General features: G+C 47.7%; 5 protein-coding genes across 5 annotated transcripts; 1 reads left to right on the plus strand and 4 right to left on the minus strand.

The window, feature by feature from the left end:
* Nucleotides 1-426: 426 nt before the first annotated feature.
* On the minus strand, nucleotides 427-3,891 carry F4813DRAFT_92115 (uncharacterized protein). Its single transcript, XM_049249041.1, has 2 exons — nucleotides 3,016-3,891; nucleotides 427-2,179 (listed from the first exon to the last, which is right to left on the minus strand). The coding sequence occupies exons 1-2, from the start codon at nucleotides 3,400-3,402 to the stop codon at nucleotides 734-736; spliced, it is 1,833 nt and encodes a 610-aa protein (XP_049099080.1). The 5' UTR covers nucleotides 3,403-3,891; the 3' UTR covers nucleotides 427-733.
* A 3,125-nt stretch (nucleotides 3,892-7,016) lies between these two features.
* Nucleotides 7,017-8,797, minus strand: F4813DRAFT_381166 (kama family protein; the record flags this gene model as incomplete). Its single annotated transcript, XM_049245640.1, has 5 exons — nucleotides 7,017-7,307; nucleotides 7,406-7,956; nucleotides 8,005-8,192; nucleotides 8,282-8,433; nucleotides 8,528-8,797. 5 exons carry the CDS (start codon nucleotides 8,795-8,797, stop codon nucleotides 7,017-7,019), a joined length of 1,452 nt encoding a protein of 483 aa, XP_049099081.1.
* Nucleotides 8,798-14,180: 5,383 nt separating this feature from the next.
* On the minus strand, nucleotides 14,181-15,672 carry F4813DRAFT_92308 (uncharacterized protein). The gene has a single exon (XM_049249042.1). It carries the CDS (start codon nucleotides 15,518-15,520, stop codon nucleotides 14,546-14,548), a length of 975 nt encoding a protein of 324 aa, XP_049099082.1. The 5' UTR covers nucleotides 15,521-15,672; the 3' UTR covers nucleotides 14,181-14,545.
* Nucleotides 15,673-16,327: 655 nt separating this feature from the next.
* On the minus strand, nucleotides 16,328-18,277 carry F4813DRAFT_361685 (RNA polymerase Rpb7-like domain-containing protein). The gene is made up of 4 exons (XM_049243548.1): nucleotides 17,454-18,277; nucleotides 17,320-17,400; nucleotides 17,094-17,263; nucleotides 16,328-17,041 (listed from the first exon to the last, which is right to left on the minus strand). The coding sequence occupies exons 1-4, from the start codon at nucleotides 17,700-17,702 to the stop codon at nucleotides 17,026-17,028; spliced, it is 516 nt and encodes a 171-aa protein (XP_049099083.1). The 5' UTR covers nucleotides 17,703-18,277; the 3' UTR covers nucleotides 16,328-17,025.
* Nucleotides 18,278-18,873: 596 nt separating this feature from the next.
* F4813DRAFT_92396 (DUF962 domain-containing protein) lies at nucleotides 18,874-20,026 on the plus strand. Its single transcript, XM_049249044.1, has 3 exons — nucleotides 18,874-19,051; nucleotides 19,130-19,213; nucleotides 19,287-20,026. Exons 1-3 carry the CDS (start codon nucleotides 19,019-19,021, stop codon nucleotides 19,752-19,754), a joined length of 585 nt encoding a protein of 194 aa, XP_049099084.1. The 5' UTR covers nucleotides 18,874-19,018; the 3' UTR covers nucleotides 19,755-20,026.
* Nucleotides 20,027-20,161: the final 135 nt, after the last annotated feature.

Consider the following 20,161-nt stretch of genomic DNA (forward strand, 5'->3'; position numbering starts at 1 on the left):
CCTATACCCAACGTCAGCCTACCTGAGCTTAAGTAGTCCCGATAGTGCATGCACTATCACTAGCAGTCTGCGCCTATGTACATACGTATCACACTTCTCCAATTATTTATTCTTGCCATCGGACACCCGAAGGAGAAAACAGGGCGTGAAGTTCAACGGTCCCGAATACCTCGGTCCGGATACAGTATATTGGAAACATAAAGCTAGCTATAGCTAATGCTGTGGGCGGGCAACTTCCAAGTAGTAGTCTAACAGGACGTAGTAATAAAATAGGCCATCATAAGGGTGGGCGGACTTTCTTAAAAATTGTGACACTGTTACTTTCTACTCCTGCTATTCCCTAAGACATATCTCATACCGAGCCCTATAAACAAAACAAAAAAACGGCCTTACAACGGTCGATGACATTTTGATACCTCGCCAAAACCCTCCCTTTGTAACTCCAGGCAATGATTGATCGATTGTGTTTCCATGTACATGAACGCCAGTTTGGATATGCTTATCGCAATTCCATGTCATTCGTTTTCCTCCGCCGTTGTTCGGCGTGAGGTTCGTTTCGCAAAATGGATAGTAAAAAGTATAGGACCGGCGTGAGACAAAGAGTCTAATAGGATAGATGGTAATAAACGTCATAGTGAGAGAAGGTCTACGTCGGCAAGCCGCGTAACCATGGGGAGTGTGTTAGCCGTTGCGATTGATCATTCTCGATATAGCCGGCATGTATCTGTATAGCTTAAACTCGTCGTACTCGATTCCAGAAGCGCTTCACAACATTGCTGTCCGTAGGAGCAGGAAGACCGAGCTCGTGGTCGATATCCGCAAAAATCTTGTCTATGCTCTCCTTAGCACCGTGACTAGTATACGGAGCGGACATAGGAGCATCATCCCGCAAGGCAAGCACTTGCGCCGGTTTGCTGGAATACGATCGTGGCGCTTGTTGCCACCCATACAAATTGTCTTCGCAGGCCCGTAGATCAGGTCGCGTAAGCGTCATGCGTAACGTCATCTCACGGGAAGCTGCAGGTACTTGCGCATAAGTTTCTGGAAGTCTAGATGGATAGTCATTGGTGCGAGGTCGCTGAAGCGACTTGTCGTGTTTGTCTAGCGTGTCGGGGGTTCTAGGCGACTCGGGATCCGATAGCGACATGCCGTCACTGTAAATAGATGATTTATCATCCTCCAGGAACGTCTTGAACTTCTCCGAGTCTGGAGAAAAGATCCCGTCCGGTTGGCCCTTTGCGCTTGGTAAATCCCTATATGGAATTGCCGAAGAATCACTCGAAGGGAAACCAAACTCGATTGCTTCATCAAACTTTTGCGGCGAAGCTAGGTATACTCGCAGTTTCAAGCGCGCCTCGGGATCCTGATAATGAGTAGCACCGGGGTCAATTGAGGATATCGATTCGTAGGCAGCATGCTTCGGGGTGATAAGCGACAGCGCCCTAGATTTCCGTCGTCCAGGTTGCGGAAAGCCTACAAAAGAAGCAGATGTAGAGTTAGCAGAAGGCGGCGGTTGTTGCGCATCCTTTGTCCCTGGTCGACTTGAGATAGATGTGCGACCAAATGGGACCTTGGAGAAGGACATATGTCGACGGAACGAAGGGGACCTTAGGTCCTTAGGAGTCATAGGCACCGACTCCCTCAAATTTACAGGATAGTCGTCGAGAGTAAGTCGTAGGTCGAGATCCTCGTCTTCGTCCAGCCATCGGAAGCTGTCGTAAAGTGAGTCGCGCTTTCCAGCGGAAGGATGGTCGCTTAATAGAGACTCCATACTAGGTCGCTCTGATGAAGACAAAGTTGGCGGATGGACTGGAGGTGGTGAAGGGCGTCTGTTCGCAAGACGACCGGCCTTGAAGAATGCCTCGTCAGCAGCATCCAAGATGACACTCTGCCTCAACTGTCTGGCGACGAGGACTTGCTCCTCCCTAGTCAGGTGCTTCTCCCTAATCTTAGCGGGAAGCTTGGCCAGGAACGCGAAATCGGCAGAGACTGCGTTGTCCTGACAGGTTGGAGAGGTTGGAGAGGTAGTCGGTCGCTCTAGTGGTCTACCGGTAACGATAGCGCCGAGCGATGCTCCACGACGTTGATGATGTTGGCGGAGTTCCTTGTCGGGTGGGCTTGAGGGGTCCAAGACACCAACAGTCTGAGCAAGACGTAAACGCTCCAAGGTGGAGAAATACTGTAGAAAAGGGGGGGCAAAGGTTTAGTAAAAGCGTTCAAGACTGGAATATGACTGGTAGAAAAGGCAAAATTCGGAAATCAGGTAATATGTTATGCAATATGTAAAGGGAAGGGGTGAAAGTGTGCCGTGCTGCAGGAACGGGCATAGTTGGCATAGAAGGAAGCACCCATGCATGCAATAAGTGCTATGAAGAACGCAGGCTTGCACTGACAGTGGCCCAAAGCGTTCAAAGCGTTGCAGTTGCAATCTGCAGTAATATGCAAGGTAGTTGTGCCTGCTGCTAGGTGTTGCTTAGCTAGCAGCCTATAAGCGAACAGCTTTGTGACTTCATTGGCGACTTGTTTCCCAGCGTTCCTTCCTACCCCCCCTTTCCAACGTCGGTACGAATATCCCAATTGGCAGGAAGCACTTGCCACGCAAAGTTGCGTCGGCGCGTCTCTGCAACTCTGCAACTCTAGTCTTATAGACTGCCCAATCCAAAAAGGACTTGAGCTAGAAGGAATAAATAAGAGATATGAAGCCCCACAAAGTGCCGAAGGCGCTCCAGTCCCGCAAGAACGACAAGGACGAAGGTATGTGGTCTAGAATGCAGTCGCGTTTTACACGTGTAAATACCTGCGATCGTCTTTTTTTTTTTTTTTTTTCTTTCCTTTCGTACCTTTTTCTTCTTCTTGTCTTCCCCTCACCTAGGCGCTTTATCATTCCATGATCGTGTGCAACCAACCATAAGGTAGTATCGATAATATAGTAAAGATAGATAGAAAAGACATGGAAGTAAAATGAAATAAGATAATAATAATGATAAAAATAAAAATAAAAATATTACAACTTACTTTTCGCCTGATGGCTATAGGAAGAGCCTCGAATTCCTCAATTTCCTTTCGCGTGAGATGTGGATGCGGCGGTAGCGTCATATCGTAATTAAGCTGATCCCTCTCATTTTTATTAGTCTTCTTCCTAGCCGTACTATTGCAGTTGACCGTCGTGCCTAGCCATTGTCGGAGCGAACTAAGCGAATGATGATTTGGGCCTGCGTGGCCTCGGTTATAATGCGCCTTCGGAGGTTGCGCCAGTTCGTGCTGCTGTCGGGCCTGATCGAGAAGGCTGTTGTGATAATCCACCGTACTACGTAAGTCAACAATAGTATTGGGGCGGGCCGCTTGAGTGTCTGGATAGCTCCCTTCGCCTGCGAGTTTGCTATTTGCGCAATGCCGCCGCATTGTTAATGTAGTAGGGCCGGATTAATTGGTGGTTCGGACGCCAGAAACCATTATCCAAGGTTTAAAATGAGTCGGGAGAGTGATTTAGATTTTAGATTTAGAGGCACGAAGGCATAATTGCTCCTCAAAAATACAATCTTTGATGGAAGCAGCAGGAAAAGAAGACTAGGTTTAACTAGAGAAAGGAGTTGAATATAATGTAGGTAGGTAGTTAATGAATAATACGAATTGCGTAGATACCAGGTGATAAAATTGAACCCAGTGTTGAATCCAGTGCGCATTTGCCCGGTAAACCAGAAGAAGAGAAAAAACAGGCACTACGTCAAATGGGTAGAATGGGTAGCAGTATCACACGGGATCAAGCTTCTTGAATAAGTGCCTGAATACGTGCCTAACAGTGCGGTTCCCAAATGCTGGGTGGGAATTTCAGGACCCCAGCCGTAACTTTGACAGGTACCTAGGTAGAAAACCTTGACTGGGATAGGTATTGACCGTTTTTTTGCCCTCGCCAGCCCTTGCCAAAGTTAGGTGAGGTACTTTTGGTCTTTCCTAGGGGTACATGTAGCTATGTACTAAGAATTATTATTGGCGGGAAGGCTTGATGGGTATGAGGGTCTAGTCCATAACAGGTTACGCCAGGAACGACATCTCTCCCCATGAGGAAATAAACTGGAGAGCGAAGAACAATTCGTGGGGTTCCACCTATCGAAACGTGGTTTACTACTTCCATCAGCACCAATCATACAACACCTTGTCATCCAGTCACAGGGAGCTCGGATCTTCTGACTCGTGTGCCCCTGGGCCTGTGCTTCCGGGCCTGCAGCTTGTACCTACGCCTCTTACGCCAGCCTAAGCTACATACCTAGGTACCTAGGTACAATACCTATGTACGTGCATTCCACCATCAACCATCAACGGCATTCATTCAATTTATTAGAAACTCTACATTTGTACAACATCCCTCTTTAAGTGCCGAGTATGGGTAGGAGGTAGGCACAACGTTAATATTGCGGTGATACCACGCGCAGCTTCAATCAGTACTCACTCAACTTGGTACCTACCTAGGTAGGTATGTACATGTTACGATATATTTATTAACTGTTACGGTATTAGCTGTTACGATATTAAGGGAATGATGTCAGGATGTGTAAATTTGCCGCAGCGCAACCAACCCACATATGTACGTGCCTGTTTCATCCGCATCACCGTCACCGATGCTACGGCGGTTATCTACACGCAAATGCCCTCTTTATACTATTACAGAAGAAACTAAATTATTCTAATATATACCAAGGTTAATCATCATGCTAGCCAAGCTATCTTGCGGGCATCATACCGCAATTCATATACATAGTCGACTACATATGTACTCATTCTAAGTTGGTTCTGTTAAGCCTTGTCAGTTGTTGGTATTGCGGTCAATACTGCACGTTTCTGAATCACACACGGACACACGGACCCCGAGCGCAAGACCCTGTGATAATACATTCGACGTGGTTTTACATTCGACATAGTTTCGTTTCCCGTCGACCTTAAACCTGCTAAGCCTAGCCGGACTCCTGGAAACGATGAGACGTTGCTCTGTCCGTACAGACTGTACAGACTGTACTACTCTACGGCAGCCGAGTTGCCGAATGATCCTTTCAGCCTTCGACTGGCTAGGTAGCTTTTAAAGAGCGCTCTGGCTCTGAGAAACGACTAGGGTCGTATTCTTTTGGGAAGTAACTAAGATGAACTTATCATATGCTAGGTTAGACGCTCTTAGTCTCAGATCATGGTGGCTATGCATGGTGGCTTCGATCAGAAACTAAACCCATAGAAGCGTGTTGTGCATATGTAAGGGCACATGGCAGCATGCGGGCATCGCATCATTATCCGCGAGGGGAAGACTATCGGTAGTGAGCTTTGACGGGATCGACTCTCGCGATCACTTGGAGCTCAAGCTATTGCATGCGTGACTATATATGACTATATATGCGCTACTGCGAGGCTATTGCACGCGTCCGAAATGCACATCTTCTTCCTCTTTAAGCTACGCATTGACCACAGCATCCTGATATATATCATAGACATGCATAGCAAGAATACACATGACTGAGAAATCCGGGATGAGCTTGAAAGCTAACACGATAGACTTATTACCTGAAGTGTAGTATGTATAAGGATAATGCTTGACTATTATACTAAATAAAGAGATGATAATACTTCAACTACTTGGAACTACTTGGAACTACTTGGAAGGTAAAGTGTCCATGCGTTCCGTGCTGGCACATTCCGGAGACAGCACGAGCCGGATTGTCTGCGAAGTTGGCCAGCATCTAAAAAATAATTGACCGAAGCAATAAAGACACTCCTAGCCTGAAAACCAACACGAAAACCCTGACTTCCCGGTCTTGTTTGACAAGGTAGTTGCCCTAGAGTATAATACATGTCCTATGCTGACCCCTAAACGACGATATTCCTGGATTGTAATAATCTAAAACTACAGGCTTTCTTAGGACTTTGCAACCAATATAATATAGACCTGCTCTCTGTGATTTAGCATGTTAGCTTTGGTAGAGTCGGCCGCGGGTGCGTAACCACCTTGTAAGTTGAAATTATCGCGTCTAGGTGTATACACTCCTTTCTTTCCGATGGATAACCATTGGCAGCCGCTTTGAATCTAGAGTTCTTGTATCGTCTATGAGGTAGCACTACCTAGAGGTTATGCATCAGTATTCGGCCTCGCAGCCTCGCAGCCTCGCCGACCTTAAATAAATTTGAGTGTGGCATGGGAAAGGGGGGTCGGTGCTATTTCAGTGATGATATATAAAGGGAAGCTCAACGATAACAATAATACAACAATTAACTTTGGCTATAATATATGTCCACAGAGTGACAGGTCGCTAGCTAGTATAAAGCCCAAGTATGTAATATCTATGGTAGATGGCGGTTGATAGAATATGCAGGTAAAAAGGGGGTGTCACCCAATCTGCCACTTGCTTAGAGTGTGACCCGGGTATATTTCTACACATTCACAACCAAAAGCATACATCGTATTATAATATGATGCCGTGAAACAATGATAGATGTCACGTCTTCAGCAAGACTATCACAAATTACTGTGTACTTCCTTAGTAGGCACTCAGGTACGCATTACCAATACCAACCACAAGTGAGCTCTCCCCAGAAATCGTTCAAGAGATCGCTCGTTCCTTGAGTCCTAGCTAGACAGTGATATTGCCACGATCAACTAACTACAGAAGACGCATCATGCTATAGTAGGTATATATAACAAGTGGCTCGAATTGCGGCACCTACGGAACCAATTTCTTACACTACCTACTTACATAGACAGCTAGTCGCCTACAAAGCACTAGCATATCATATCATGCCATCCAACCCCAATATATAGGATTAGAAAAAGCTCATGATTTAGAACTATGTAGATACCTATATATATATATATATACCGGTGTTGTCGCCATTCTGCCTTAGCATCAAACACCCAGCTATAACACACTCCACATCCTCAATATATCCAAGAAGCAATCTACCACCGCACCGCACCACACCACCCCAATACCAATACCAATACCAATACCAATCCCTTACATATATTAACCCAACCTCCTTTAGGTACTCACCAGCGTATCCAACGGATCGTAATACCTATAAACCTTGCCGCCCTTGCCCCCCCGCGTCAGCGACGGCTGCGTAAACGTCGACACCCCCGTCGCGCGGTCGTACGACTCGCGCAGCGCCGCGGGCCTCTTGCCCCCGCCCTCGGGCAGGTCGACGACGAACCGCGGGATGTAGAACCCGGCCACCGTGCCCTGGATCGCCGACTCCACGTCCAGGATCGTCTGCAGCGGCGTGCGCAGGTGCTCGATCTTCTTCACCATGTCGCATTGGTAGACGTAGTACTGTTGGGCCGTATTAGGGAAAGGGGGGAAGGGGAAAAAAAGGGGGGAGGGGAGGGAAGGGAAGGGAAAGGAAAGGAAAGGAAAGCAGAACGTCTCACCGGCTGAACACCCATCCTTGCCAGCCTCCTGATCAGCGTCCCCATCACCTCCACGCTATCGTTAATCCCCCTAAGCAGCACCGTCTGATTCCTCACCGTCACGCCCTTCCGCATCAACCTCAAGCTAGCCCGCTCCGTGACCCACGAGATCTCGTTCGGATGGTTGAAATGCGTATGCAGCGCCATGTGCTTGCCGGCCTGGCGCGCCTTGTCGGAGACGCGGATCAGCGCCTCGGTCCACGGGTCGTGCTCGTCGAGGAACCTGTGCGGCGACACGGCCAGGCCCTTGGACGCCACGCGGAACCGCTCGATGTTCCTCATGCCGATCAGCCGGTCGCCGATCCACTCGAGGATGTGCGGCGCCAGGTAGAAGGCGTCGCCGCCCGAGACGACGATGTCGTGGAGCCCGTCTTGGCTCTCGATGTAGTCGAAGGCTTTGGTGAGCCTGTCGCGTGTCGTGCGGAAGGACTCCTTGGTTACCAGTTCGGTGTCGGCGCCGATGCCGTAGGATCTGGTGCAGTAGAGACAGTAGGTTGGGCAGACCGAGGTTGCTGGGGCTGTTAGCGGCGGCTAGGATGGATGTCTGGGTAGAATCTCACGGAGCAGTAGCGCTTTGTCGGGATAGCGATGTACGAGGGCCGGGACTGGCGAGTCTTTCTGCTCGTGTAAGGAGTCGAGCTTTAGTGCGGGATGGTCTTTCATCATTATAGACCCCAAGGGGATAAACTGCTGGAATACTGGATCGTTCGCCGGATCTTTCCAGTTTATTCTGCTTAACACGTACGGCCTGTTCCAAGTTAGAGCTGAAATAGTCCTACTAGCCGGCAACCCCTTTTGTGTTTGCGTCTTTCTTATTTAGTTATTAGGGGCACTCACATCACCCGAACAGACATGGTAGACTCCCTCATTCCACTGACAACATCCCCCATAAGCTCGTCTCGACTCTGCATACCCCCTATACGGTGGTGACGAGGCATATCGGCTGGAAGGACATTGTCAAGAAAGTTTAGCATATTATCGGCTAACAGCTTGCGATCGCGCCCTAGCTTGGCCTCGACGACATTCTGAAGCGTTTAGCGAGCGTATAAAAAAAGGGGGGAGGGAAAAGGATGTCGAGCCTACTTTGACGCCCCATTTCCAAGACAGAAAATCTTCCCTAGACACATCCTTCCACAATGGAATGACGCGCCAGAACTCGTCTTCCGGCTCGGAGAGGGTAGCTACTTGTGATACAGGTGGTAGGGGAAGTTCACGGGTGATGTCTGAAGAGAATGAACGTCGAGAATAGACGGCAGGCATTTTTCTTGTTAAGTAGGATGAAGTCTGTAATACACTCAAACCTTCTTTACCACGAAGGAGGACTCGGGGCCCGAGACGAATACAAGAAGGCATTCTTTGTCGGAGGGTGCTAGACTTCGATCTAAATCTAATTGACGATGTGGGAAATAGATATTCGTATATAATTTGAATTGTTGTGTGCTTTTACGACTTAAATATACACTAGAAATATCTCAACGAATATAGATTCGAGACATTGGAAGCGCCATCCTTATATAGCAGTACAGATCAGTTCTAGAGTATCAACATTATAGACTATCAGGATCAATCGCTGTCGTCAGCTTCCTTGATACAACACCATGTTACCACCCCGTTCCTCTGGGTCGGGTTCCTCTGGGTCGGGTCTGCGACTAACGCCAGCGTCCGCATTATAGTCGGCGAATGGGTTACATATCCTGGAATCCGCTAGCTGTATAGATCGCGATTGTCCCCAGCGGCAATCTAAGAGAGGATGGATTCAGACTCTAACAGAGCAGTTTACTCCGTATCTTTGACCCGGCCCAGAGGACTGGGTTCGCGATGCGACCCCTATTTGTCAACTTTAAACCCATAACTCTATAATGCATAGAACCCTCATGGTACCCATCAATAACACGATAGTTGATGTTGCTTCTTAGTGGGTACCAAGACTATTATGATATATGGTTATAGTTAGCGGGAATAGTATTAGTAAAGGCCTATTTATATTTGGCGTATCTATATTTGGCGTATCTGTCAAGCGGCATCTTTCGGCTTCGTATAATATACACTACGTAGACCTATACATATACCCCAGGTTGTATATATGCGGTAGTAGATAACACATGCAACGACAATCCGTCCAAGAGGGAGAGGGCCATGCTCATCACCGGAATCTCGGGTAGTTTGGCTAGACATGGGTGTCATGGATGTCATGGGTGTCATGGGTGTTAATGCCATTCTTTGGATCGGGGGTGGGGGGGAATAATGCAGATGAACTAAGTGGCATGCTGCCGCCGGTTGAAATCGTCCTCGTAGACTCGTAGAGGTCGTAAAGCTTACCGTTTTTGATCTTGAGCCTCATCCCGACTGACTAAACTATGGCGTTACTAGCTGGGCATATTTTAAGCCTAGCTTAGGAGCACTGCTAACTAGCCTCCTCCTTATTAATGTTAAAATAACATGATTCTTCATCGGGTTGGATTGTCGTAGCTATCCACGGCCGTGGGATTTTCCTCATGTTACCTTAAGCATGCATCCACTATGACTAGGACCATACCGACTGGCCATGATTCAACTTGGATACTCCAACTCCGGCATTGCTTTACCGGTTTAAGGGGGTTTGGCGAGGAAAGCATATGCATTTAATTGCCTCACTTAAAGAGCGTCATCGATGTCTCTTCGACCTACTCCTACGTATCATTATCAGGCTTGTTGCTCTTTTGTGCCATAGCCGCCCAATGTTACTGTTAGTTGTCATTACTGTCCCCAGTTCTCTGGAAGAGGCTTCCTGTATGATCCCTGAAGGCCTGCCCGCGAAACAGTCAGGTGAAGTGAATCATGTTCCGTAATCTACATGCTTATGCACTGTAACCGGCTTCCTCATGTAGCTTAGTTATATCGAGAGAAGATATATGATGCACGGTTATGGCCTTGCCGCTGGAGACTGATGGTAAGACCCCACGTTACTATAGGGGAGCCTATGTTATCACTCTTAGCTGCTGATTGGGTTCCGTCTACGCGGTAACGATGCCTTCTATTTTTCCTGGGTCGAGTTCAGCTGATAGGTTTACGCAGCGCCAAGTTTGAGGGCTGATATGAAAAGCCCTCATACGTAGGAGTTTATTTCTCGTTGGTTCGAGCAGTTCTTGGTCTAGACTAAGAGATACCCTGGCGCTGAGCTGGCAACACCCCCCAAGAATTACTTCATGGTCTGCTGAGAAAGTACTGGTAAAAAGAACAAGGTATAGGCCATATCCAGTACTGACACTATATCATGCGAGTAACAGGGGTATTTTCTTTTTTCACAGCGCTTAAACACCTTCTGCAGACGCCTCATTAACTACCCAGAAAAGTATACATTCGGCGATCCTAACACGGCTACCCCGTAGCTTTGCGTTAGCAGTTGGGTTGTGACCGCGCTGTTACCATGATCTAATCCGATCGATACTACATGTTGGCGGCTCTGTCGAAAAGCAGTATCACGACATGGATACCTACCTATGCAGTATGCACGAATGCTCAGTAGTGGTATGGTTAAGAGCCGTATAGAAGTATCCACCTGTCTCAGCCATATACCGTGACATTGGAGCAGACAACGAGATGAGCAAATCCCGTGCGGGGTTCTTCATAAGCTCTCATCATGGGGTTATGGTGACTCGGATAGGCTTTGGCGAAGTAAAAAGTCTGGGCGGATATGCAAGAATATACTAGGGGGTTAGATCAAACTTTTCATGAAGTGAGCTCAGCCCGGAAAACGTTGCAGATCGGATGCTGGGTTACGCGGAAGACCCTGATGAAGAACGCCGCTGGTATGGGCCCTCTGGGGAGCAGAGCCGCTATCACAACATAGCCCAACAAGCACAACAAGCACAACCTGGCCAGACTATGGGGGATGGGGAACGGGAGGTCGGCTTTGGGAATGGCGCGCGGGCCGCAAATCTAGGATTTTAGTATACTCCGTAGGATTAGCCGATGGAGCCCCTGCCAGCAGATGGTTGCATACGTAGCCGAGCACGGAATGAAAGCTGATTCGTTAACGACTATTAGCTGTGCGGTCCCATTGGTCAGCCCTTGTTTTGAGTACATGGGGTTCCGTTCTGGCGGGTTCAGTAGCTTCTGCGAAAATACAACCCAGTAGACGTGTTACTGTACGGTAGGATTCGAATCTCCCATCGTTATGGGGTATAATACAAGACCCTCTTCATCACAGGGTTGGGTAAATGCGAAGTGGATTCGTCATAAGCCCCCCTTTTTTTGAGCAGCTCGGGTCATTCTACCCAATCCATCGGTTTTGGTTCTGGGAGATGCTGTGTCACAATGGGGTTAAGCACCACTATCACCTGTTGCTTGGTTCGACCTCTGATGAACTGGATCTTTGCGAGGAAAAGCATTTCATATGAGGCTCTAATAGATCGATCCGTACGAGTACTTCGTGCCGAGTCACGGCCTCGGGCGGTGCGGGCCGCTTTTCTGCTTAGCATTTCAAGGCTTTTCCGGGCTAGATCTTATACTCGTCCCGATGTTCTGGTATAGTAATTATGGGGAAACATCACGCCAACATATCGGGCTATACTGTCTCTTTATACGAGAGGAAAGCAGCCTCTTAGCTTGATCTCTTAGTTCTTCCCATTGCAACTCTGACTGCCAACAAGCAAGAGTCGTATAGACCAGCTGATAGTGACATCAATAATCCAACGCATAGTTAACCTCATTTCGGTATGCATGCGTGCTGCATTAGTGTCTTGTCGGGAGCAATGAAGAGAACATGTGAGGGTTGTCTAAAGCAGGTGTGTGTATTTGCTCCGTTCCGTCTTTCGGCTGAGGGCGTAGCGGTCTGACTCTGCTCCGACTGAAGGGTACCTGTGACAGGCCTTACCCTCCTGAAAAACGAGTCGACGGAATAGCACAGTATAGCATCAAAAGACCCACCCTGATTAATCATGGCACAGGAGCGATCCTACCGTAAGTTCGGGCTATGTAGTATAGCTTATTGCGAGGTGATGGATGTCTTCGGTGTGATAACTCTGGTGGTGCTACTCTCTGGTGGTGCTATTCAAAATGTGTCTGTATTTGATTGGGACGTGAGAACGTTCCCTGTTTCTCCTGCCGGCGGCGTTTGCATCGAGATCCTGGCTCTCGCCGTTCTCCATAACCAAGCACACCTCCAACTTCATTAGCAAGATAGTGACAAGGATGTTGGAGACGTTCTCGTGAGTCTAAGAGTGAGCTTCGGTAGATACCTCCTATCCGGCTCCCGAGGCTGAAAGCAGTAGAGCCTAGGAGGTAAATGTTGATATCCATGATCGGGAAAAGAGAACTGAATTCGAAGCACTATTGAGAAAGTGGTGCGTTTAGAATTACTACCATTAAGGGTCGTTGGATCTCTAGGCGGTACTCTGGCTAGTCGTGGTGGTCACAGCCCAGATGGTCTATTTGAACTATCAAGTCCTGATCTAGAACAGTATAGTATTGAAATAAAGATTGAATATTAGGTGAGCCGTATATGGGCTCACCTAGAGACGGTAATAGGGATGGTTAGGATGCCATTATCGGTGAAGGAGCATGTATACGAGATTTGACCTGTCATCCGGCACTCACCACACTCACCACACTCATCACATTCACCACACCCAGGATTCGAAGCAGATAGGTGCCCAAATATTTCTCGTGATGATATCCTAACCGTTCTCGTTTATGTTCTCGTTTATAGGTACTCTCCTATTTAATATTTAAGGAAACACTCTCCATTATGTAGCGCTTATATTTTGTTCATGTGTGGGCTGGTCTTGTATGTCGATGGCATGGGAAAGCAATCTATGTCACTATGTTGGTTGGTAGATTAATTTAGTCGATACCGGAAACGCAAGGTGCCACTGAGTTAAATCTGCATTAAATACAATCTGCAGCAGTTGCCGTATGTAGTGTGCTCCTTCCATTCATCGGATAGGGGTAAGTCGGGTGTAGCTCTGCGTGTCACACCCCCCTCCCCCCCCAGCACTACCTAGTACACTACCTAGTAGAGGAGGAGCCTGCGACGGCTAGCCACTACCCCTTCTTCCTTCCCTCAGCGTTAGATATGCCTAGGTGCCTAAGGTAACCAACCAACATACATGACTTTTAGCGTGCTTCCAGTTGCTACTAGGTACTTAACCTAGGTTCAAAAATATGAATATATTCCACTTTCCTATTTTCGAGTAAAGCATGTCTTATTTAACTTATAGCTTGAGCAAGTCGCCAGACTGGCAGCTGCTAATAGGTGATGCTAATATTTTCTTCGTTACCTGATACTCATAAATTGGAATATCTTCTACTATGGTCAGGGAGTTATAGATCCTGGTGCGATGGAAGTTCGACAATAATATAGGGGACATAAAACCTGCAGGATCGAACATTACGACTTCACTTATGGCACACAATAGAACAACACACAAGAAGCGCCCGTCAATTCCCTGATATTAATTTCAAAGCACCGATATATTCGCAATCGAAAGCTGATGATCCGCTAAAGCCTTGATGCTTATAATTTATCCCCCGAGAGACTTTTGAAGTTCTCGTCAAACTCCCCTTATGCTTGTTGAAATCCAAACCGCTGATGCCCTCCTGATAGAAACCCATATGATCTTCTTCGGCCTCGAGGCTCAAGATCTATTCCATCAAACCAAAATTCCTTCAAATCACCCTGGCCAACCCTCCCAGAAATGGTCACATGCCGACCAGATAGCACAATAAAGCCTCGAGGCTTAGAATTCCTTCCAATAAACCGTCAATCCAATAGAAATCCAGTCCAATGTTTCCAAATATCCTTTTCTCGTATACCAATATCTTCCCAATAGGGGCACAAAGCCCAGTGAAGCCCCGAGGCTTAAAATATATTCCACCAAAGACTCCCAGACTCCAACCAAGCAACCGATACAATCCAGTGAAGCCCCGGGGCTTATAATGTATTCCATGTAAGCTCCACCATTTTCCAGTTCTAACAAATGCATCCATCTTTCCAACCATCGTGATCCTGTCAACATATCCGGGCTTGCGAGCCCTAATCATTATATCCAAATCAACAACATTGCGCCTTGATGCCCTCTAAGATATCCCGCCAAGCCGATAAATCGAAGATGAAAGCCTCTATTCTTCCTCAGAGTCAAACGGATATGTAACATTGCCGTCGGGATCCGTAACCTTAATAAGTGGCATGGGCTCAAGCGATGGTGTACTAGAGACGGCCGCCCGGCTGTACCGCAGTCTCCGGGGCCGCGGTACTCGGCCGTTAGCCTTGGGGACCGACAAGAATTTCTTGCACTCGAGCGACGGTCTCCTTGTCACTTTCTTGATCTTGCGTTGTGGTTGCTGTGCATCCTCCTCGGGGGAGTCTGTGTCGTTTTCGAGTTTGCGTTTCGTGTGGAGACCCACGAGCGAGAGTTGCTCTAAGCCGAATACAAGTTGCTTTAGTTGGGGTGCTTTGATCGGTGTGTTGTATTCGGTTATTCTCTCAAGTGGGTGATCACCAGGCATTGCAATGTCCATTGGGGGGAAAGGACGGCTGGCCGTGGCGACAGCGATGGAGTTGATGTTCGGGACCATCAATTTGGGGCTATTAGCCCAAGGAGGAAGGGTGGGAGGCGTATCAATATGCCTAAATGGGACGATGTCCATAGGGTCATCATCACTAGGTGTGTCGATGTCCATAGGGTCGTCGTCCATGGAAGTGATAGAAATAGGGGCGGAATCGGTCATGATAATGTCGCCATCGGCGTCAAATTTGTCATCAATTGCCAATTTGTTCGTGAGTCCGTGGAATTCTAAGCCTTCCATTCTATCGGGATCCAGTTCAGACATGCTTCGAATGGTACCAACGGCGGAGTCCCACCGTTCGGGGAACAAATCCACGCCTTCTTGGGTCATGAGATACAGCACCAGATGCTGGCTTGGAGGGCGTATCACATAGGGGCTCTGCACGCGGAGGAACCTTCTGGCCGTGTACCTAGCGGCAGGGACGGAAATGACTACACGACGTCCGCGGTTGTAAACGTTCTCGAACGGCAACGGGCCTGAACCCCATCCGAGGCGGACACGTCTAGAGAGAATTGATAGTGGATCCATGACGAAAGATTCGATATAGCCGTTAGATACAGCGGTAGTTCAGGGTAATATAAAGGGGTGAAGTGATGTAAGTGAATCGCAGCAATGCGAGATGTTATAGACAATTTCGAACAGGTACTTCGAGTAGAACACGAGCTGTTACAAAGTAATGGTTTCGATATACCGAGCTATTCTGCGCGACGATTGTTCTGGGTAACGAACGAGAGAGAGAGAGAGAGAGAGAAAAGGGGGAAGAGGAAGAGTAGGAACGAATTGTTGACAACTGCACAGCAGGGTATAGATTGTTTTGTAAATTGAGTTCAACCTATATGCCTATTTTGTCGCTTGGGCTATCCCTATGTTGTGTAAATATAATACGTAACCTTCGAATAGGAGTAAGTAGTGGCATCGACGTAATCATCTCGAAATGAGATGACAGACGCAAAGGCACTTATTAGAGTTCTGTCACGGTGCCGTAAGGATAGCGAGAGAATAAGAAGAGGCAGAAAACCATATACGAGAGCTTATAGCCTTCTTTTTCCTTCTTCGCGAGACCAGTCGCCTATAGAGAGATATAGGGGGGCGGGCATTTCCATCACTATACGGGATACGCCCACTCGTCGTCTACGACTTCTAGCCCATAGCACTGTCAAACTTTTCGCAAAGTTTTGTTCTTGACGGAGCCATTCATTCAACGCTGGTGTTATATTTTCCGTACTACTTGTTGGCTCTTACCAAGTCTAAAATGATAGAAAGGAAAGGCATCTATCTAGATTAAGCAAACAAACAGTCTATCCTCCCCCCCAACGGGCATATAACTACGCTCAACGCCATTAATTAAGTTACTACGAAAAGGTCTTACAATTAGATTTTGGAATTACGAATAATACCCGAGTACCTAAAAATTAACACTGTATGAATCATTTTCTCCTTTCTAATCAGTCTTCATATACCAGCACCGAAACTAGTCGAAATAAAGGTAGTATAATATGCCAATTTAAGAGGATATATTTTGAGACGATGACCATTTATTATATCGATCATAATCTAAGGCCAATGGGCTAGCAGATTGCTTCCAACCAAAACGTCCAACAGTTGTATCTGGTGTTTATGGTAGATATAGTCATGTTCCCGGGATTATATATTAATAGGGTTTGAGGCTTTGCTTAGTCTTTCCCAGCAGAATGTTTTTACTTTGAGGCGTAGGTTAGACGCTATACGCTACGGCCTCGTGGGATAAGCTTATCGTATGTCATAGCAAAAGCTGAACGTCAGATGCCATTTAGGTGACTACCTAAGTCGCCTAGCATATCCGAAATTCGCGAGACTTGGGTCTGTGACTTTACCTTGCATAAAGATGCCTATGCAGTACTACTATTGTTGATATCAATAGCTCTTAAGGTACCAAAGCCTAGGCCTATATCCTATGGATTGCGCGATCCTGTAGATTCACACATCTACTACCACACGAGGGCGGCACCAAGCACAGGACAAGGACAGATGAAGTCCAAACGCGCCAGATCTATCTAATTTTGTAGCGTTCTATGGGCCATTAGTATACGCTTCAAGACACACGAAAGGAGGTGATAAATACCCGAGATAGTCTTCCTTGATACTTCCAATTGCCCATAGCTCACCGACTTCGGCTCGCGTGCCCACAATCTTAACACGAACCTGGGTGTTAACTTCGATCGTAGTGTCCTCGTTGTTAGTAAATTGAGGTGGTGTGGCGTTCGGGTCCCATCTGACTTCTTGCGGGATCAACTTGACAGGGGCTGTCAACTAACGTCATGCGCGCCGATGTCAAGGGGACTACTTACGTGGGTAGACACGAAGATTCGAAGCGGTCCTGCCTCGGCGAAGAAGCCGTGCTGGTTGACGGAGACTACTATGGCGTCCATCTTACTTACTTAGCAAAGGTTCGTAGTGTCAAAGCTCAGCCTAGAGAACCTACCGTTTCGCCCTTGAAGGGGCGCCAGACCACAGCACGATAGCCGACGGTGAACTCAGCGAGGCCGCTTCCGGGAAGGATGCGACCTTCGGAGATATCGAAGGTATCCATGATGGAAATGATATAGTAGCTTCCGGTACACGTGCCTTCAACATCCTTAAGAAGCTTGCCCGTGACCAGCTCGTGCATGTTCTTGCCGAAGTACGAAGGGTGAAGGGTAACCCTTCGCTCGAGGTTGTAGAGGAAGAACATTGTGACACGTCTATGGTCTATGTGCTCGCGCTGGATGATCTAGTTGGTAAGAGAGAGGTTGTAGGAGGAGATATCGAGATGGCGCTGCTGCTACGGTGAGATTATTCGCGGGATTGGTCGCTGAAGTGGAACGCCACTACGATGAGCTATCGCGACACGTAAACGGGGATCTCTGGCAGGGCCTAGGCCAAGGCAGAGGTAGGTGATTGAAGGCCAAGCAAGAAGGTGTAGTGACGAGGACTCGCGGGAGACGGGATGAGTCGATGTGATGGGATGCTAAAAGGTAGGCTGAGGCGGTGCAAACCTTGAGCCTCCTCGAGCCTCAAAAAGCGGCAATCTACCTAAGGGTATCATAAAATCATCAAGAAATATAATAAGACAATGTAAAGCTATGCGCTTGTGGTGCGATGATGAATGCGACAATGAATGCGACAATGAATGCGGCAATGAATGCGACAACAGGGCTGAAAGAAGATTTGGTGTAGCCTCAAGAAAGTCTGGATGATGAAAGGAACGAGTCGCGTCTGGTTTAGGAACTTGCAACTTTCAACTTTCAAGCAACCCTGGACCTTATTGGCCTTAGTGCAACCTGGGGGGAGAAACGGTAAGGAGCTCCACTTATATCTACCTAAGCTACATATCATCGATGTACCTGTTCATCGAATTGTATTGAGGTACCTAACTTAAACCGTTAAATGCTTAACCTGATAAGTGCTCTAGGTATTGTATTGTATTGTACCTATGTAATTCTTTAGGGGTACTTGGAAAACCTCGGGTTCAACGACACCGAAGCCATTGTAGATGCACAACGTCGTCACTTCCCGTCTCCTTGTCCCGTACAATACCTAAGCTGTCCAGTACCTACCTAAATTTAACAGGCCAGCCTACCACATAGGTAGGTAGGTATCTCAGGTACTGTTACTTAGCGCAATTGAAGTGTGTTTGCATGTGCTTAGCCTTCTTGCATACAAGTTCTGACGGGAATGCTTACTTCGTACGATTCCCGTTTGAAGGAAATACCTATACAAATATATGGACGTGAATATATATGTATGTACCTAGGTATGTACATAATAAGGTACCTAGGTAGGTACATAATGCGTGAATGATAATGCCCCACTTCCACTGCTCCTCACCTTCCGCTATGACCGATCGCTAAAAGCATTAATTATTTCCATCCCCGGGGGGTTCTTTTATATGTATTTGACTTGGACCTCGAATTATTCCGTTCTCTACCTACACCACCATCCGAGGTACGCGACTTAAGCTAAGCTACCTAAAGCCATCACCACCCCTTCCTTCGTTTAGCTGTCACCATGACACTCAACCTCGAGAGACAACTGACCTTTGTAAGTTTAATGTTTAATACGATATTACCCCCTATCCCCTTATAGACATCAATCTTGAGACTAACCGCGCCTCTGCAGTATGGCGCCTACCACCGTAACTCGGTCAACATTGCCATCCACATGATTTGCGTGCCTCTGATATTGTTCTCTGGCTTCGCCTTGGTACGTCGAGCCAACTCATCACCTATACTACCCCTTATATGGATATTATTAACAAGCAGGCCGTTCGCAACAGGCTGCAAATACAGGGACACTCATTCCCCTACCTACATACTTGACGGTACCCCATCTCGACCTTAATCTCGGCACCCTAGCAGCCTTTACGTGGGGTGGCCTCTACGTCCTTCTCGAGCCCGTTGCCGGAACTATCCTCGCGTTCATCTGCCTCGGGGCTGCCGCAGTCACGAACACCGCTGTCGCCGAAACCCCGGCCTTAACGAATCAGGTCGCGCTTACGGTACACATAGTATGTTGGCTACTCCAATTCCTCGGACACGGCGCGTTTGAAGGCCGAGCGCCTGCGCTATTAGACAACCTGACCCAGGCCATCTTTCTGGCGCCCCTTTTCGTCTGGCTCGAGTTCCTGTTCAAGTTCGGCTACAGGCGGGAACTACAAAGCCGCGTTTCGAAAGCAGTTCAAGTGGAAGTCGCTAAGTTTAAGGAACGAAAAGCCGGTGCGGCGAAGAATGGAAAGGCTCAATGAGCACGAGGACAGCAAACAGCATGAGGCACAAATTCATGGTCGTGGTAGCTCTGAGGGCTATATGAGAAGGAAGGACAGCAGGCGTGTCCAATACCGCCATTTTGCACATCCAATATGAGATGTCGCCTATGATGAGGACTCCTAGGTTGGGATGTTACCTAGAAGAGGTATTCGGCGAACTACAGGGCGACGGCTTACGGTAGAAGCCGATCGAGGAACAACACTGACACATTGCGGTAGCGATGGGAGTTTGAGCGGCAAGACTCCCCAGCCAACCCCTTTTAATTAGTTAGTACTCTTTACTCCTGCAAATGGATGTAGGTATATAAAGTCCGCACAGGCACGGAGGACCTTCTCAACGTACAGTCGCTCCCGACATATCATCTTCGACACATAGAAAATTACAC

Source organism: Daldinia decipiens (genome assembly GCF_022478715.1).
Source record: "Daldinia decipiens strain CBS 113046 unplaced genomic scaffold F4813scaffold_19, whole genome shotgun sequence".
NCBI lineage: Eukaryota > Fungi > Ascomycota > Sordariomycetes > Xylariales > Hypoxylaceae > Daldinia > Daldinia decipiens.

Coding starts and splice junctions, on each gene's coding strand:
- F4813DRAFT_92115 (XM_049249041.1), bottom strand. CDS start 3,402: ATGCGGCGGCATTGCGCAAATAGCAAACTCGCAGGCGAAGGGAGCTAT. Junction 2,180..3,015: donor CTATAGCCATCAGGCGAAAA/GTAAGTTGTAAT, acceptor CCTTTTCTACAG/TATTTCTCCACCTTGGAGCG.
- F4813DRAFT_92308 (XM_049249042.1), bottom strand. CDS start 15,520: ATGGATCCACTATCAATTCTCTCTAGACGTGTCCGCCTCGGATGGGGT.
- F4813DRAFT_361685 (XM_049243548.1), bottom strand. CDS start 17,702: ATGTTCTTCCTCTACAACCTCGAGCGAAGGGTTACCCTTCACCCTTCG. Junction 17,401..17,453: donor GCCCCTTCAAGGGCGAAACG/GTAGGTTCTCTA, acceptor TAAGTAAGTAAG/ATGGACGCCATAGTAGTCTC. Junction 17,264..17,319: donor GAATCTTCGTGTCTACCCAC/GTAAGTAGTCCC, acceptor GCCCCTGTCAAG/TTGATCCCGCAAGAAGTCAG.
- F4813DRAFT_92396 (XM_049249044.1), top strand. CDS start 19,019: ATGACACTCAACCTCGAGAGACAACTGACCTTT. Junction 19,052..19,129: donor TCGAGAGACAACTGACCTTT/GTAAGTTTAATG, acceptor GCGCCTCTGCAG/TATGGCGCCTACCACCGTAA. Junction 19,214..19,286: donor TGTTCTCTGGCTTCGCCTTG/GTACGTCGAGCC, acceptor CGTTCGCAACAG/GCTGCAAATACAGGGACACT.